Genomic DNA, 17,598 nt, shown 5'->3' on the forward strand with positions numbered 1-17,598 from the left:
TGCCAGGCAGGCTGCCAATTTCCATAAATCTCTCACAAACCTTTCAAAAGGTTGTATGGGCAGCCTTTTGACTTCTCAAAGGTCACCTCCATCCCTCTCTGTGAGATTTTCCTCTTCTCCTACTCTATACCACCTCTCTTTTCCTTTCTTGGCTTCTCTCCTCTCCCTCCTCCACTTCCTCACCCTCTCTAGAGGTCCCAGAGGTCCCTTCTTAGCAGCTTTTGCTTTACCAACTCTACCACTAACAAACTGTGTGCCTTGGGCAGGTCATTTAGCCTCAGTTTCTTTATCTGTAAAACAGAACCCGGGTACTCTGAATCCAAATTCAGGAATCTTTCTATTTGTAGCATAGGAACCCTCATTTATTAGGGGCTCAGGAATATCTCCCAAATGGTCAGTAGTAAGAAGTAGAGATCTGGGGTTCCTTTGAATCACCCAGAAAATTCAATTTGCTAAACGAGACTTCGAGTTTATTAAGTTTTAACTCTATCTGATTTCTCCTGATCCTTCTGCAGCTCCTTCTCCAGGAATGGGAACAGGTTTGCAGAAGAAAGAAAGGGGAAGCAAGTCAAGAAAAGATGAGCAGGGGCAGGGTTGGCCAGTATTGTAATAGTGCCAGGGGTGGGAAACAGAAAAGAGAGGAAAGATGCATTTGGACCTTTAAAGTTCAGTCTTTATCAGCTTCAATTCTAGGCAACAAGGCCATGTTTATTTAGTCTTTCTGAGAATTTCTGGAAGGTTTTTCCACTACTCCCAAACCCCCCTCCCTCTCTGTCTTTACATTTAGGACCCCCTCTCTCTACTCTGGTGAGCTCTCCCCAAGCACACCCCAAAGTCTTTAGACAGTCTCTCTGTCTAACCAGATCCTGTCTCATTTCCTCTAGGAAGCCTCTCTTATCTACCTGAATGAAAACACAGACAGCCTGTTTATCAGATTTCCAGGAGACAAGTGTGGTTAAATGAAAAAAATAACACATCTGAAATTAGACAGCTTGGTTCTATTTCCTGTGCAATGTTGTTGGGGTTTTTTTGACAGGCAATCAGGGTTAAGTGACTTACCCAGGATCACACAGCTAGTAAGTGTTAAGTGTCTAAAGCTGGATTTGAACTTAGGTCCTCCTGACTCCAGGGCCAGTACTCTATCCACTGAGCCATTTAGCAGCCCTTCCTGTGCAATGTTTAACCCCTCTGGGCCTCTTGTTTCCTCATCCTCATCCTGTAAAATGAGGGAGTTGGACAAGAGAAGCCCTATCAAATTGGGTTCTACAACATGAAGCTGGGAGGACAGAATCAGGATTCAAAAAGATCAACAGGTTAGGACACCGAGCCAGATTTAATAAAGGACATGTAAAAAGGTTAAATGGGTGAGGGGCACCACCATCCTCCCAATCACCCAGGACGGAGGGTGGTGTCCTTCCCTCTTCCTTCTTTCACCCCCCATATCCAATCTGATGCCAAGTCATGTTGATTTCACTTGGGTACCATCTACCAACACGCCCCATTTTCTCCTCTGACACTGCTACCATCCTGTTGCTGGCCATTCTCAATTCATTCCTGGACTACTGCAAAAGCCAGCTGGTAAGGCCTGCCTGCCTTGAATCTCTCTCCCCACTCCAATCCCTTCTCTTCTCAGCTGTCAAATTCATCATGCTATAAAATGATCTTCCTACAAAACTCCTAGCCACAGACATTTACCAGCTGTAACCCTGGGCAAGTCATTTAACCTTGGTTTCCTCAACTGCAAAATGGGGACAATAGCAGCAGTGTTGTGGGGAGGATCAAATGAGATAATGTTTTAAAACACTCAGCACACAGTGGGTGCTTAATAAATGCTTATGCTCTTCCTCCTTAATCTTAGCACCTTTCCTCCGAAACTACCCCAAACTTTTCATCCTGTATATATGTTACATGTACATAGTTGTTTGAATGTTGTCTCTCCCAGTAGACTAGGAGCTCCTTGAGAGCAGGGACCACTGGTAGTTTGCCTTCCTATGTATCCTTAGCACTTAGTATCATGCTTGGTACATAGAAGGCACTTAATAAATGGTAGTTGCTTAAGTTAAATGTAAAGTTCTACACTAGAGCTTAAAAAGTCAACTACCAAAGCACAAAAAGGTGGAGACAGGCCTAGAGAATGGCCAATGTGACAAAGACCTGAGCGTCTCAGAAGGTAACAAGTTCATTAAGAGTCCACCAGAAACCGTGGTCGCCAAACGAGCCGATTGCTAGACTTGCTAGACACAATGTCTGGAGCAACAGAGATGCTTGTTCTGCTCCGCTTTCCTTGAGTCAGGCCACACCTGGGGTGCATTCAGTTCTAGCCTCCCCATCATTTTTCAGAAGGACATTGATAAATTGAGTGTAGAAGGCAGAGATCAGGATGGTGATAGGACTAGAGACTATGTCCTACTAGGTGAAGGGATTGATTGAGATGTCGGTTCTGAGAAAAACAGAGGTTAGTTCTACTTGTTTTTAAAATGTAGAAATGAATTGATGCTATGGAAGGCTGAAGGTTTTAGTTGCATGTAAGAAAATATTTCCTAACGAGACTTCTCCAAAAGTGGCACGAACTGGCTCATGAGGAAGTGAGCTCCCATTGTTTGTTGACTTGGATGAGTATTTGTTGGGAATCTGTAAATGGGATTCTAACACAGACTTTTGGGATTTGCCAGAGCTTTATGACCTGCCTTACAGGGCTATAAAGGCTTGGAGACGGAAGACCTGAGATCGAGTCCCAACTCCAACTTTCACATCATTGTGTGACTATGGGCAAGTCATTCAACCTCTAAGTATCAACTTCCTTACCTACAAAATGGGGCACGGAGAAGAGTTTGATAATATTGCTGTGACCTTTTTCACAAGGTTGTCCTGAAGTTAAATTAGTTATTATGGGACTGTAAGTCTCATACAAATGTGAAGTCTTTTCATTATTGATCTGTACCTTTTCCTCAAACTTAAATCCTGGAGGGTTCTGAAAGGGAAGAAGTGGAGAATGGAGAGATCAACCCTTCAGGTACCAGAGGCATCAATGATAGCCATGATCATCACTGATAAATATTGAGTTCTTCCCGCATCCAGCCAAGGCCCAGAAATTGGCCATTTAGGGAAGAAGAGAAGGATGGAAGAGCACAAGGAGGCAGGACCAACATGTCCTCAACATCCTTCTGTGGATCCTCACAGTGGTCTAGCTGTGGGTGGGGGAGGGGCACTCCTCGATATTCTTGTTCTACCATTTTGTTAGATACGTAACAAAAATACTGCCGCTGCTGCTGCTCTATAACCAGTGCGCCAGAGCAGAAGGAGTTCCAATCCTGGTGACAAAAGACCTGGCCAGGATCCAATCCAGGCTCTGCCACTTACCATCTAACCATGAGCTAATGACCACTTCTCTGGATCTGTTTCCTCATTTGAAAACTGAGGGGAGACTAAATTATCTTTAAAGTCTCTAATGGTTCTAACATTATGTTTTAAGGTCCCTTCCAGCTCTAATGTTCTATGTTCTAAGACCCCTTCCAGTTTTAAGATTCTATGTTCTAAGGTTCCTCACAGTCTTGACATTCTCTGATGAAACCGTTGGGGGATCCTGGCTGGGAGAAACAAGACAACCTCTCCTCTGGAATCATATAACAGAGCTTTCTAGTATCTCTGCACCTCCCCCACAGAAGAGAGAATTAAGCTGCAGTTTTCCAAACCAAATAAGAAATGAACTGATTTCTTCTGGGAATGCTAATGAGAGAACTGTCAAGATTAAAATATTCACATAATATGCAACTATTCTTTCCTTTCTAGAGTCTACCAGTTGTCTAGTTCTGGAGCCAGCTGCCCTGTTCTAATGTTAGATCAGTAGCACCGAGTGTCAATCCCATACCCAAAGCTAACCAGTTTTCTTGCTAAGGCTCAGGGAGGGGCCCCAGTGCCCTCAGCCTTAGATAGAGCCCAGGTGAATTTCTGCTTTATACCATACCTTCCCCTAATTGTGTTAGGATGGGTAGGAGTTCCTGATCCTGAAGGTTGGTTAAGTTGGGCACTCCCTGCCTCGTCCTCCTTCTCCCGGAAGGGTAGGCAAGGTATCCTGGGGGCAATTACTACTGGTCCATCAGTCTCATCTGAGCAGCCACTGCTCAAAGAGGAAACTCTGTGGGGCAACAGAATGGAGCCTGGGCCCCTCTCCAATTCCTCAGAGAGGAGAATGCGATTTAGCTATGGAGATAATTATAAGAAACAAATGGACTGAACCTTGGGCAGCTCCCACGACATCAGTCAAAGGGGGGCTTCTGGCCAAAGCCCTCCTGAACTCCACTCCATTATCTCACCCTGCTCTGGCACCTAGTTCAATGCCTTTTCTCCCTGCCAAGAAGCAGCCTGGTGTAGCAGAAAGGGCACTGGTCTTGGTCGCTGAACATCAAAGTTGCCCGACTCCAGCCTTTCTAGTTGCTTAGGTTCCCTTATATTCTCTATATTCCTATTATACTCCCTCTAAAATGGGAGTATAATAGCACATTACTTATATGCCACAGGGTATCGTGGAGAAAGGGAATCGTGAGCCTTAAAGAGCTAGAGAAGCACTCTTGTTATTCCTACTGTCAAGACTACCGCTCCCCAGAAGTGGTTTCTCCCTCTGTCCTAACCTTCCTACTACCTCTCAAAAGAAATTCTCAGAGCACAGCTGCTTCTTGGGTACCACCCTGCTCAGACCAAAGAGTCCTCCTCCCAGGCCTGGGCTATAATTTGGGCAGATATTACCATCATGGCTCCAAAACCAGTATCACATAAAGGTTAACCAGAGGTTCACCAAGACCTTATCACAGAATGTCACAGCTATCAAGGACCTGGAAAATCATTGAGTCAAACTACCAACTATCTTAATAACAATTTATTATGAAATTCACTTGAAACAATAACAAAACCAATTGAAATGACATTTCCAAGTATTTCAGTCTCCTTCCTTCTTTTACAGAAAGGAAAATGAGAGGGGAGGTGATTTGTCCAAAGGCATACAAACTCCTTATGTGTCATTCAAGGCCTGCTGCCATCTGGCTACAATCTACCTTTCCAGTTTTCAGATTATTATCCTCGATATAGTCTATTATTTCAGCTAAATCATACCCTCTCCCATGTCTGTGTATTTGCACATGTCTCCCACCCCCACTCCATGTCTAGATTGTACTCTTCCAATACATTTCAGCCTTGCAAAGTCCCATTTCAAGACCCAGATTATGTGTCAACTCTTCAACAATGGGCATCCCCAACCCCAGAAATGCCTCTCTCTAAATTTCTCACACCTCTCTGATTTTTTCCTGACACAAATACTGTATTCTGACTGGCATCACAGTTCTTGGGGTACAGGTCTTATCCTCTCTATAAGACTGTATGTTCTTAAGGGCAAACACTGCATTATTCTTCATCTTTCTATCCCTAATACCAAATACAGGCCCTGTACATTGTATATGAATTAATAAATGATTGCTGAATTTAAAATGGAAGTTAAAAATTTTGATCCCAAATCTCCTGATTATCAGGTCAGTAAGGGAAAGTTTTAGGGAGCCAGATTTCAGAATGTTATGGGAAAAAATCACTAACAATTAGACTGAAAAAAGGGGACTTATATGTCCATCCTACTGCTAGGCATATACCCTGGGGAAGTCAATGATTAGATTGTAAATTCCTTGAGGGTAGGGACCATCTTTTGCCTCTTTTTGTATCCACAGGGATTAGCACGGTGCCTACCTAGTACATAGTAGGCACTTGATAAATGTTTATTGATTGATAAAAAGAAAGGTCACACATACACCAGAATATTCAGCACTTTTTTTTTTGTGGTAACAATGAGCTAGCAACTAAAATCCCCAGTGATTGGAGATTGACTAAAAGAAATGTCAGTATATGAATATAATGGAGTACTGTACTAAGAAGCATGGGAAGATTTATATGAACTAATACCCAATGAAGCAATCAGAAACAGAAATACAATGTTCTACTTCAATGCAAATAGAAAGAAAAAAACAAAGCTGAATGCTATGTACTCAAAGGAGCTTGGCTGCAGAAAGCAGAGGAGAAAATGCACCTCCCCCCTTTCTCGCATGGGTGGGGGGCCATGGCCATCAAACACTCCATGTATAGTAAGATTCATTGGATGAATCTGGTTAGCTTTTTTTCCCTCTTTCTTTTTATTCTTTGTTACCAGGGATGGTTTGCAGAATAGCAGAGAAGGGTGGGTCTTATTCACCAATGAATGTGAAGTAAAAGCAAAATACAAGTAAAACAAAAAACCAACTGGAGCTGTCTAAAAATGGACTGGGCTGTGTCACATGATGGATACCTTTCATTGAAAGGCAGAAGCCAAGGCTAGAAGGGGACCTGTACGGGGCTATTATAGAGTGGATTCCCACTCAGGACCAAGTTGGCCTAGAGTCCACCCGACTCGAAGAATCTGAGATCCCATTGTTAGTGAGCCTTTGTTTTCCCTGCTAAATTATGCTGCCATAGGCCCCAAATCTCTGCAGCCCTTTTGAATCTCAAGTTCAAACCACCCTTGAATGCCTCAAAACTCTGGGCTCTTGTGGAGGGATCTTCAATCCCAGATCATTCTGTCCTGAGTGTAGCTCAAATCAGACCAAACAGATGTTGGAGGGAATGAGTGATCTACTAGAAACAGCACTGGACTTGGAATCAAAGCCCAGGGTTCAAATCCTAGTTCGACTGGCTCTGATCTATGTGGCCTTGGATAAATCATATCACTTTCAAGGGGCTTCAGTTTATATAACACTAAATTTACTTGGCTAAAGTTCAGGCTGGTCTAAGCAGAACCCCTCCCTAAACAAAGACATTACCTCCATTAATCATATATATATATATCTTATGTTTACTTAGCTGTGTGACCCCAGGCAAGTCATTTGGCCCTATAAAATAAGGGTAATGATATTTACACTGTGAATTTGAGGATGGGGATACATTTCAGAAATTTCCAGCTGCTTTGGGCTGGAAGTCAAGAATCCTGGGTTCCAGTTCTGCCTTGGCTATTTAAATCCCTTAATGTCACATTAAGGCAAGTCCTCAACCAGCTCTGGACTCCATTGTCATCTTAGGCAAAATGAAGAGGTTGGATTCAACAGTTTCTAATGTCCTTTACAGTCCCAATACACTATGATATCTAAGGTCCTAAACTCCAGTTTGGGATCAGTCATCAATTCAAAGAAGGTAAATTGAAAGCCTATGAAATAAGGATCACCCTGAGGGCAGATTGTCAGGATTAGGATCAGGAAGACAAAGTTAATAGTCCTTCCCCAATTTTTGGTCCTTAACTCAGTTTATGGCACCAGTTGAAATCCCCACACCCCACACTCCTCTCTCCCCTTCCCCAGGCAGGGGCCTTATCTGGACCAGAAAAAAGCTGGCAAGCAAGATTACAGGGCTCAACAGGAAAAGCTAGGAAGATTAGAAGGGAACTACTGGGTAGAGGTTGTATTTAAAGTGTGGGCAGGGCAGTTCAGATCTGCTCCATTTCTGGCAAATTGGGCCCTGTCCTGGGGCAGCTGGCCACGTGCCTGGTCAGCCCCTAGAGTAAGGAAATACAGGCTCTTACCCTCAGGGAATGAGAGTGGATCCCCTCCCTTTTCTCTCCCTTCCACCAAGATGCCCTGGTGGCCTCCCACAGACATGAACCTACAGTTCCAACCCACCAGAAGCTACTCCTACCCTTTCCTACCAGCCACAAGGAAGGAAGAGATTGAAAACAGGAGGGGTTTGTTGATATTAGATCCACAGAGAGACACAAGGACTTCCTGTGCCCTTCTTGTGCTCGACTGTGTCTTGCCTCTCTCTCTGTCTCTCTGCATGTATCCATGCATGTCTTTATATGTTTGTGCATCATGCATATCTCCATGAGACTCTATATATGTATGTGTGTTTATGTCTCTCTTTCTCTCTCTGTAAAATGGTAATCACTCAGACGGCTGTAGCGATTAAAGATTACTTACAAAGCGTTTTCTATACCACAACTCCAATGGCAGATGGTTAAGGAAACCGAAGCTGAGAAAAGGGAGATGATTTGCCAGTGCTCCCACAGCTAGAAAGAACAGGGATTCATACCCGCATTTCCTGAGTACAAATCGAATACTCTTTCCACTTACTCCATGTCCTCCGGGTGATATAGAACATGTGTCTGCATGTGTACTGGGTCTCTCTGTGTGTTGTTTACGTGCATGTCTCTGCATGTGTGTGGGGTACATCTCTGCAGGCATACCTCTACCCCAGCATGTAGCATGGTGTAGGCAGGTCTAGATACATATTGTGCTTGTCTCTAAGCTCTTACAGCCTGTGAGGGTCACATGTGTGTCTCTATGTATCTTGTTCCCATGTATGCCTCTACAGTATGTCTATGTATGTGACGCATATGTTCACTCACACCTGTGTGGAGGGCCTAGTGTTGGGAATCAGGGTGGGAGTGATCTGGGGGAGGGGGCTGCTGCCTTCCATCTGTTAAGGTCTGTGTGGCCCCCGATCTTTGTTCTGGATGGCACAGGGGCTGGGGGGAGAGGGGAGGGGATACAGAGGTTAAGAGGAAGAAGAGAAGCCCTCCCGCTTTGTTCATCCTCCCCTCTCAACTCAGCTGCTGCCATATCCCATATCACGATTTCCATCTTGCTGGAGCAGGGGCTGCCCCCATAGGCTCCCCAACCCCCCCACCTCCTGTCCCTCCTCCTGGTGAGGACAACAGCTCTGCTTCGGGGCTCTTAAAGACACAGGCTCCAGCCCTAACAATGGTGCTCTCTCCGAAAGCAACTGGCAGAGAAGCCGGAGAGGAGGGTGGGGGAGGTTTTGTTTTTATTTTTTTTCCAGAGGGAATCAAAGCCAGAGAAACGGCTGGGGGTTTTCTCTGGCAGCTGTGAGCCTGGGCTGACCTCAGTGAGATCACTCTGACCCTCCCCCAACCGCTCCCAGAGGCTGGAGAGGGAGGGAAGCAGGAATCTTCCTCAGTGACCACACTCTGGGAGGGGCTTGGGCCCTCCAACTCAAGTTCCCTAATTCAAGCCTAGAGTCAAGGAAACTCGGTGGGGGTGGGGGAGGGGGTAGGAGGTGGGGAACAGGCTCCCCAGGCTAATGAAACACCCTCTCCCCCCTGTCTTCCTCTTACCAAGGATCTAATTCCTATTTAGCCTTTGAATCCGTCTTCTCCAAGATAGGTTCACAGAACCTCAGAGCTGGAAGGGACCTCCAACACTATCCAATCCAAAACCCTCCCGGAGTCATGAATCCTGCCTATAAGGTGTCTCACAAGATTCTCCAGACTTGAAAACCTCCAATTATAGGAAGTTGACATGAAAAGAGCTTGAGATTTAAAATCAGAGAACTTGGTTCAAATCCAGGCTTTGTTGTTTACAGCAAAGTGATCCTGGGCAAGTCCCTTCTTAATAAGTGAAACAACCTAGAGTAGATGAACTCTAAGTTCTCTTCCATACCTAGTCAAAGGGTTTTTTGTGTGTCATGGACTCCTTTGGAAGACTGGTGGCTTCTGGATTCCTTAGAATCCTGATTTCAAGGCATAAATTAAAATCCAGAGAATTACAAAAAATTATAGTGAAATACAGTTTTCATAAATGTATATGTATACCCACAGATACGGGTGTGTATTAGAAGTTCATGTAACGGTCCTTGGAGCCTTTGATCTCCAGAGGCAACCTATTACATCATTTGGCAGGGATGGGCAGTAACACTGGTTATGATAAAATTCTTATAGATTCATAGAGTAGAAAAGGAAAAGATCTTATAAGCCAACCCTCTTTTATGGATGAGTAAACTAAGGGATGTTAGGTTTCTAGGTTACACAGACAGTATCAAAGTTAAGGTCTGAACCCTGATTTTTTGACCTCAGAATTAGCAGTCTCTCCACCTCCTATATTGAGCCAAATCTGCCTCTCTGGAACATCTGCCTCTCTGGAACATCTGCCTCATAGCTCCTAGTTATGTCCTCTGGGGCCTGGCAGAACACGTCTAATCCCTTTTTCCCATAACTGTCCTTCAGAAGCTTGAAAACACATTCCTATCACTGGTAAGGCTCTTCAAGGCTAAAAATTCACCCTAGGGCCAATGAAAACTGCAGAGAAGGAAGGGACCATTGTGGCTGGCGTGGTCATAAGATCTTCTGGAGGAGGTGGAACCTTGAAGGGAACTGGATTGTCCCAGAGAAAGGAAGGAGGAATATTGCAAAGAAAATCTTAGTGTTCTCGACCTGGAGTCTGGGAATTTGATTTTGATTTGATTTTTTAAAAAAATATCTTGATAATTATTTCAAAAGAATTGGTGTCCTTTGTAATCCTGTGTACTTTATTTTATACACTTACAATCATTCTGAGAAGTCTATAGGTTTTAACAGACTGCCAAAGGGGTACACGGAATTCCCCATACATGAAAAATTAAGAACCCTTGAAGAGAGGACTAATTCTATCTAGGGCCAAACTTGAAGGACTGAAAACACTGAAAATATAAGCCTCATTTAAAATGCATGGTAGGGGGGTGCACCCTTTGAACAGAATGGTGGCCAGCAGGATCAAAGCTGTGAATCGAGAGTGGACCTGGGGGCAGGGAGAGTGGTTTGGAACCCAAAATAAAACTCTTCAGCTTCTCCAGCACGCTTCTAGGCAAAGGTGCCTGGGGCAATGCGTGTTCTCTAAAGGTCAGTCAATCCTTCGAGTACAGTAAGTAACAATGCCTCTATATTCACTCCCAAGGTTTTCAACTACTCAAAGGTCTCCCACCAAATCCAGGGCCATCTCCAGTGTCCTGATCCATATTTGGTCCCTGGACCCAGATGGCTCTGGAGGAGAAAGTGAGGCTGAGGACTTTGCACAGCCCTGCTTCACTTAAATCCAATTCATTTGCATGTCATGGCATCGCCTGCCTGACGTCATGGTCCTCTTTGAGAACGAGGGACAAACAGCAGAAACAACCACCTCATCCGTACCAGTGAATCCCAAATCCCTGTTCTGAACCAGATCTGCCTTTTAAGCTCCAGGCCCATCTCTGGGTCAATCCTGGTGTGGTGAGGTGAGAAGAGGCCTGAGTCAGAGTCATAGAAACTGAGTTTGAATCCTGGCTCTCCTGTTTAACTTCCTGAGGTACTTGGGTCAAGGTCCTCATGGTCCTCAGGTTCCCTTATCAGGAGAGTAAGGGAGTTAAGCAGGGAAACTTGCAGCCTTGAGGCCACACGTGGACTTCTAGGTCCTTGGGTGTGTGGCCTTTTGGCTGAACCAAGTTTTACAAAACAAATCCTTTTATGAACGATCGTTGTTGAATCCAAACTGTGAAGTTCGGATTCAGTCAAAGGGCTCCACTTGAGGACCAAGAGGGCCACATGTGGCCCTGAGGCCAAAGGTTCCCCTCTCCTGGACTAGCCTGTCTTTGAGGTGCTTTCTGGTGCTGCATCTGTGATTGCCAGCACCTTCAGGACATCTTCATATAAATCAACTTCAACATACCCAAAGTCAAGTTTATTATTTTTTCCCTAAAAATGGTTCCTTCCTCTGTATTCACTGTTTGTGTCAGCAGCAGAACTATTCACTCAGGTTCACACACAAATTCAGCCTCCTGTGTTTGAAACCTTGGACTCGTCTTCGACTCTTTCTTCTTCCTTCTCACCATATCCAATCAGGACCAAGTCTTGTTGACTATATTTTACAGCATCTATAGTGACCTTCCCTTTCTCTCTACAACCCACTGACCGTACCCCTGTACAGGCCCCTTTGACCATATACCTGAACTATTGCCATAATCCCATAACAGTTCTTCCTATCACCTGTCCCTCATATATCCTGCAAAAGTAATCTTTCTTACATACAGATCTGGTTCATATGCTCAAAAATCTTCAATGTTCCTATTTAGCCTACTGAGTAAGAATTTAAACATCTTAGTATATAACTCAAGGCTCTCCACAATCTAGCACCAGTCTATCTCATTTTACTTCTCATCTCACTCAGTGCTCTTACCTAATTGGGCTGCTTTGTTCCCCAAATCTATCTCATACTCTCTTGCCTCAGTGTCTTTGTTCATACTGTTCCCTATGTTTGGAATTCCATCCCTATGCTTCATCATCTGTTGAAATCCGAACTACCTTTTACAGATTAACACAAATACCTCTTCCTCCAGGAAGCTAATTATCTATGTGTGAGTCCCTAGAGTAGCTAGGCATTGCAATAGATAGAGAACTGGGTTTGGAAATCAGGAAGACTCATCTTCATGAATTCAAATCTGGCCTCGGATCCAAAACTATCCCCACACTGGGATCACTAATATTCTACAGTGGATTCCCAGGAAGATTTACTAGCTGTGTGACCCTGGGAAAGTCACTTAACCCTGTTTGCCTCAGTTTCCTTATCTGTGAAATGAGCTGGAGAAGGAAATGACAAACCCCTCCAGAATCTTTGCCAAGAAAACTCCAAATAGGGTCACAAAGGGGTGGACTTGACTGAAACCAACTCAACAACAATATACAAGTCCCTATTAATTATCTCTTATGCCTGGATATGGTCCTGGGAATAAGATCCCTGGGAGTAAGACACTATAGATGAAATGCTGATTCCACTAGAAAGACAATGTCCCTGAGTAACCTCTATCATCCACTGTATAAGTACACAAGCAAACTCAGGGGCTCATTTATAAAAAGCCTCATTTTGGAATTCCTTGATGTTCTGATTTCATTGTTGCAGCTGCTGCTGCTGTAAAATTCAGTTATCAGCATTAAATCTGCTGCACTTCATCCAGGTAAGGCAGGTTCCATTCATAAACTATTCCTGAGGGCAGCCACCATGAAGTAGAGGAGACCCAGGAAGGCAGTCAGGGGAAAGAGTACTGGTTGTGTCCACTAACTAACTTACTGTAACCTGGAGTAAGTCATGTTTCCTTTTTGGACTTAAGGATAAGGATATTTAGATCTGTGAAGGATCTCATAGGTCAGCTAATTCAAACTGCCTTGTCTCCTTGCCCTGTCCCCCCCTCTCTCCCTTTAATCTTACAAATAGGGAAACTGAGATTTAAAATAGTTAGACAATTTACCCTAAATCACAAAGACAATAAGCTTCAGGGTCAGAATTTGAACCCAAGTCATCCGGCTCCAAATTCAGTGCCCTTTCTACTTCAATACATCACTTACCCAAGATTCTTCAGGTCTACCTAAGTCATAGGTCATTACCCAGATAGTATGATATAATGGGGAAATAAGTGAATTTTAAGATCTGTGTTCAAGTTCTGATTCTGGTACTTATTTGCTTGGTGCCTGACAGAAAAATGGCTAATCTTTCTTCCTCGGTTTCTTCCTCAATACATTTGGTGATGATAATAACTGAATCTCGCAGGGGTGTGTTGAGGAAAGTACTTTGCAAACCTTTTAAGTCTTATATCTTAAGACTTATGATTAAGTCACTCTCCCTTTGGGGACTTCAGCTGAAGGCAATGCCAGAAGGATCTAAGGTCCTTCTAACAATCCATGAATCTGTTATTTGAATTGCAAGTAAGTTAGGCCAGAGCAAAAATCTATTATAAAAAGAGTTAAGAACCTTCTTTCCAGGAGCAAGGCTTTGAGGTGGCTGTAGAGATTAGAAAAATGCCTCAGTCCTCTTCAGTTTTGGGAGGCTGATTTTATTCACTTCAATCTGAGTCAAATGCCAAGAAAGGCCTGTATGCAGCTGTTGCTCCTGTTACCCTTCCTCTCCCTCTCCACCACAATCTATGCAGGCTATGGCTGGTCTCCAAATGCAATTTCAGGCAGATATTGATTTTCTCCAATCATCCATGTCCTCTGTGATATCCTTCTTGAAATTCAGGGCCATCACTGGGAATATGTTGCAGCCTGTACCCACCACAGATTATCTGCGACTTGGATTCTTTAGAAGTTTTGATATTCCTAGATTCATAAGGACAAAAACATTTATGCTGGAAAAAAATGAGTTTCAGTGCTAGGAAACAACTGGGAATCTTGAAAGCCACACTCAGTTTACCAAGTGCAACCTGGCCTACTCTTCCTTCTAGTTAATTCTAGGCCCAACTCATCACTGAACACCAGTACCTGTCCCAGGAGGTGGGTTGAACACATAGTGAGAATGGGAATACCTGATGGATCACCAGATATCAGTGCCACACTGGTGCCCACAAAGTGTAAAATTACCTACAAGGCCTAGAAACACAATGGATAGATCCTCTGTGAGACAATATGTACAAAAACAGCAAAGTACAGGAAGGCTTAGATGGATTAGAGCATGCATGGAAGGAAAGAGCACCCATGCACATGAAATCATAAATCCATGGCAGTACCAAAATTTTGATTTTATCATAGAATGACCATCATGATTTTAAGAAGCTAGCTAATTCATTTCCATGCCATTAGCAGACCTAGTTCTATAACAGTAAGGGCCTGGTTCATCCTCTTCTGGCATCCCATCAGAAGTGGGGTATGTATATGGGAAGAAATTTCCATTTGGGGGACTAAACTCCAAAGATGGTATTTCCCTGCCATGGCACCTGGGACAGCACCACCTAACCTTCAGACACTAGTTGGTACCAGAAGAGAAATTCAAATTTGCAAGATCTTTATCCATTAAGGGGGAAATAAGTGATTTGCCAGTGAATCTGGCTTATTCTCACATGTCTCCTTGGTCAGTGTACAAAGAGGGAACAGTGACCTAGGACCATAGAAATGTCAAGAGCTGGAAAGGGCTGTAGAGATCATTCATTTTACAGATGAGGAAACTGAAGCATGAAAAAGCTTAACTTGCTCAGGGTCACACAGAATGTAAACAGCAGAGCCAGGATTCCGACCTGGGTCCTTTACTTCCAAATCCAACTCTTTTGCCACTAACACCCTGTAATAGCAAATCAGGGATGAAGTAAAAGACAAAAAAACTCCAGTGTCTTGACTCCATGACCCAGTGAAGAGCCTGCCTTGGAAGAGACCTTTACAAGCATCTATCTTCTCCCTAAGGCTATGCAGCCGTTAGACTGAACGGAAGTTAGACAGGGAGTTCTTCCAAAATGTCAGGCTTTCAAAACTGGACACGCCCAAAGATCCCAAGGACAGGATTGGTCTGTCATCCTGGAGCCTTGTGCAAAAACTGTCTCTGAATCTAAGCATCAGGGTCTGGTCCTTTCCTCCCAAACTGTCCTGTTCTATCCAGCTCCTGACCACCACCACGTGACAGATTGTGACTGTACTCCTGGGTGTAATTCCTTGTTCCCCCTCCACCTCTCTGCTTCCTTCTAATACACACATACAGGGCTAAGAGCCCAGCTTTCATAAACACAGGAGAAATACCCACTGTTGTCATGCCAACCCCATCCTGAAAAGGAAAGCCACTAGAGAACCATTTCTGCCAACAGTTGTAGAAGGGACAGGCAGTTCTGGGATCACTCAGCTCAGCTGATGTGACCCTCACCCCTCACACACCCCCTTCCCCCACCTGCCAGAAGTTACTCAACTGGAGTCAAATGATGAACTTGAGCCGCCTCCAAAGGTCTCAGCATCAGCCAAAGGCCACACAAGACTAAGAGGTCCCTCCCTCCTCAGCCCTTTCTCTGTCTTCCTTGCCTTTGCACTCTGCTGAAGGAGGCATCCCTCACTCTCAGAACTGGGGTATCCCCAATAGGGCAAAATCCACAAGAAGGTATCCCCTTTGCCATGATATCTGGAACATCCACTCCAGAGCTGAGCAAAGCTGTAGATGCTAGCTAGAACTTGAAGAGAAATTCAAATTCTGAAGGGCTCCCTCTCTGAACTTAAAGGGGAGATATGTAATTCATTTTGGAGGCTAAACATAGAGGGTCCTAAAAGAGCCCAGGGCTCAAGAGGCCAGGTCACGTTCCAACAACTCTCATTCTGAGGTCTCCAACGTTCCAAGCTGAAGCCCCCCATTAGTCCCCAACATTTCCATATTAAATCTTCCAGTGAGGTCTCCATGCTCCATACTGGGGGTCCTAATACCTCTACTTTAGGACGCCCTTTACAGGGGAACCCAGAACATCCCCACACTGGTGTCACTAATATTCCACAGTGGATTCTCGGGAAGACTTTAACTTAACCCCCATATTAAGCATTCCTGGTCAGACCGTAGGACCTCCCCCTTCCTCCTGCGCCCCCCACTACCTTGAGGTAGTCGTTCTCCGAGCGCAGCTCCTCCAGCTCCCGCACGAAGCCGTCGGGCCCGCAGTCCAGCAGCTCCTCGGTGAGATCGGAGAAGGCCAGCGACGTACTGAGGGGCAGGCGGCTGCTGCCCAGCGACGCTGCGGACTGCTCATCCGGGACAGGCGAGGCGCCAGGGGAGGCGAGCCTGGAGGGCTGAGGGCTGCGCGGTGCCGGGTGCCCCGGGACGCGGCCCCCGACCCCAGCTCCGGCTCCGGTGCCAGCCGCTCGTTCCTGCCCGCTGCCGCTGCCGCTGCCGCTGCCGCCGCCGGACTCGGTATCGCTGCTCAGAGCCAGCTCCAAGGACAGCAGCTTGTTCTCCTCGGACGTGCAGTCCGACACCTCAGAGCTGCTGTCGGTGAGGCTCAGAGCCGTCGGCGGCGGTGGCTGTGGCAGCAGCGGCGGCTGCGAGGCCCGCCCCGGGGGCTCGTCTCGGGGACGCCCCTTTGCCTTGGTCCCTGCTCGGCCTGGCGCGCCCTTTCCCGAGCCCCGAGCCCCGCTCTGCGGGCCGCTGCGGCCTTTCTTCTCCGGCCGGGGCTGGCCGGGCCCCGCCTTCCCGGACAGAGAGGCAGGAGAGCCCGGGTTGCTGCCGCTGCTCCGCCGGCTCTTGGCTAGCGACCAGCCGGGGACGTCCTTGGGTCTAGCAGGGGACGGGGCACGATTGATCTTCTTTTTCTCCGGGGGTGCAGGGGAAGGGGGCGGCAGAGGCGGCGGTGGGGGCGGCGGCGGCGGCGGGGGCGGCGAGCCCCTACCGGGCTCCGGCTCCGCTGCCTCCATCCTCCTTCGCCTCCTGCTCACCGAGCCGGGGCGCGGCGGCAGCTCCCCTCTTTCATCCCCGCCCCCCCCCCCCCGGGGCAGCCCCCGAGGGCTGGAGCCGCTGGTCTACCTCCCCAGCTGGAGGAGGACCCGGACTCCTCCTGCGCTGAGATCGGGGCTTCCGAGGCGCTCAGAGATCCCGGTTCTAGCTGCGCTCTGAGCTTGAGGCTCGCGCTGCGCCCTAGGGCGGCTCCAGCTCCAGCGCTCAGGCTGCGGCTCTAGGAGGGTCCAGTGGCCACGCCGTGGTGGGACCTCTTCATCCTCCCCCCTTCTCCTTCTCCTATTCCTAGTCCTCTCCCTCCTTCTCCTCTCCGCCCCTCCGCTCCTCCCCGCCGCCGCGCAGCCCCGTCAAGTCTCTCCGCCCCGCCAGCTCGGTGACGCGCAGGGTCCACGAACAAAAGGCGGAGGGGGGCGGGCGCGGGGCCGGGGGACTAGGCTGAATGTTCGAGGCAACAGCGACCCCTTCTCCGTCCAGGCTGCGATTCGCAACTCGCCTCTTGGAGTGGCATGGCATGGCATGGCTTGGGACGGCCTGGTCTGCCCCAGCCTCCTGTGCCCATCTGGCCCTGCCTCTGGAGCTTCGTGGAGCTCCCGCGGGACGCAAAGCAAGATATGAGTGC

The 17,598-nt window shown here is 46.6% G+C and overlaps 1 protein-coding gene across 2 annotated transcripts in view; it reads right to left on the minus strand.

The window, feature by feature from the left end:
• The window catches only part of MTCL2 (microtubule crosslinking factor 2), a 112,490-nt gene extending 95,237 nt beyond the window's left edge, over positions 1-17,253 (minus strand). For both annotated transcript variants that reach the window (XM_072631432.1, XM_072631431.1), the window contains exon 1: positions 16,127-17,253. In XM_072631432.1, coding sequence (XP_072487533.1) covers positions 16,127-16,939 — 813 coding nt within the window. In that variant the 5' untranslated portion in view covers positions 16,940-17,253. The remainder of the gene's footprint in view (positions 1-16,126) is intronic.
• Positions 17,254-17,598: the final 345 nt, after the last annotated feature.

This window comes from Notamacropus eugenii, chromosome 1 (assembly GCF_028372415.1).
Source record: "Notamacropus eugenii isolate mMacEug1 chromosome 1, mMacEug1.pri_v2, whole genome shotgun sequence".
Lineage (NCBI taxonomy): Eukaryota > Metazoa > Chordata > Mammalia > Diprotodontia > Macropodidae > Notamacropus > Notamacropus eugenii.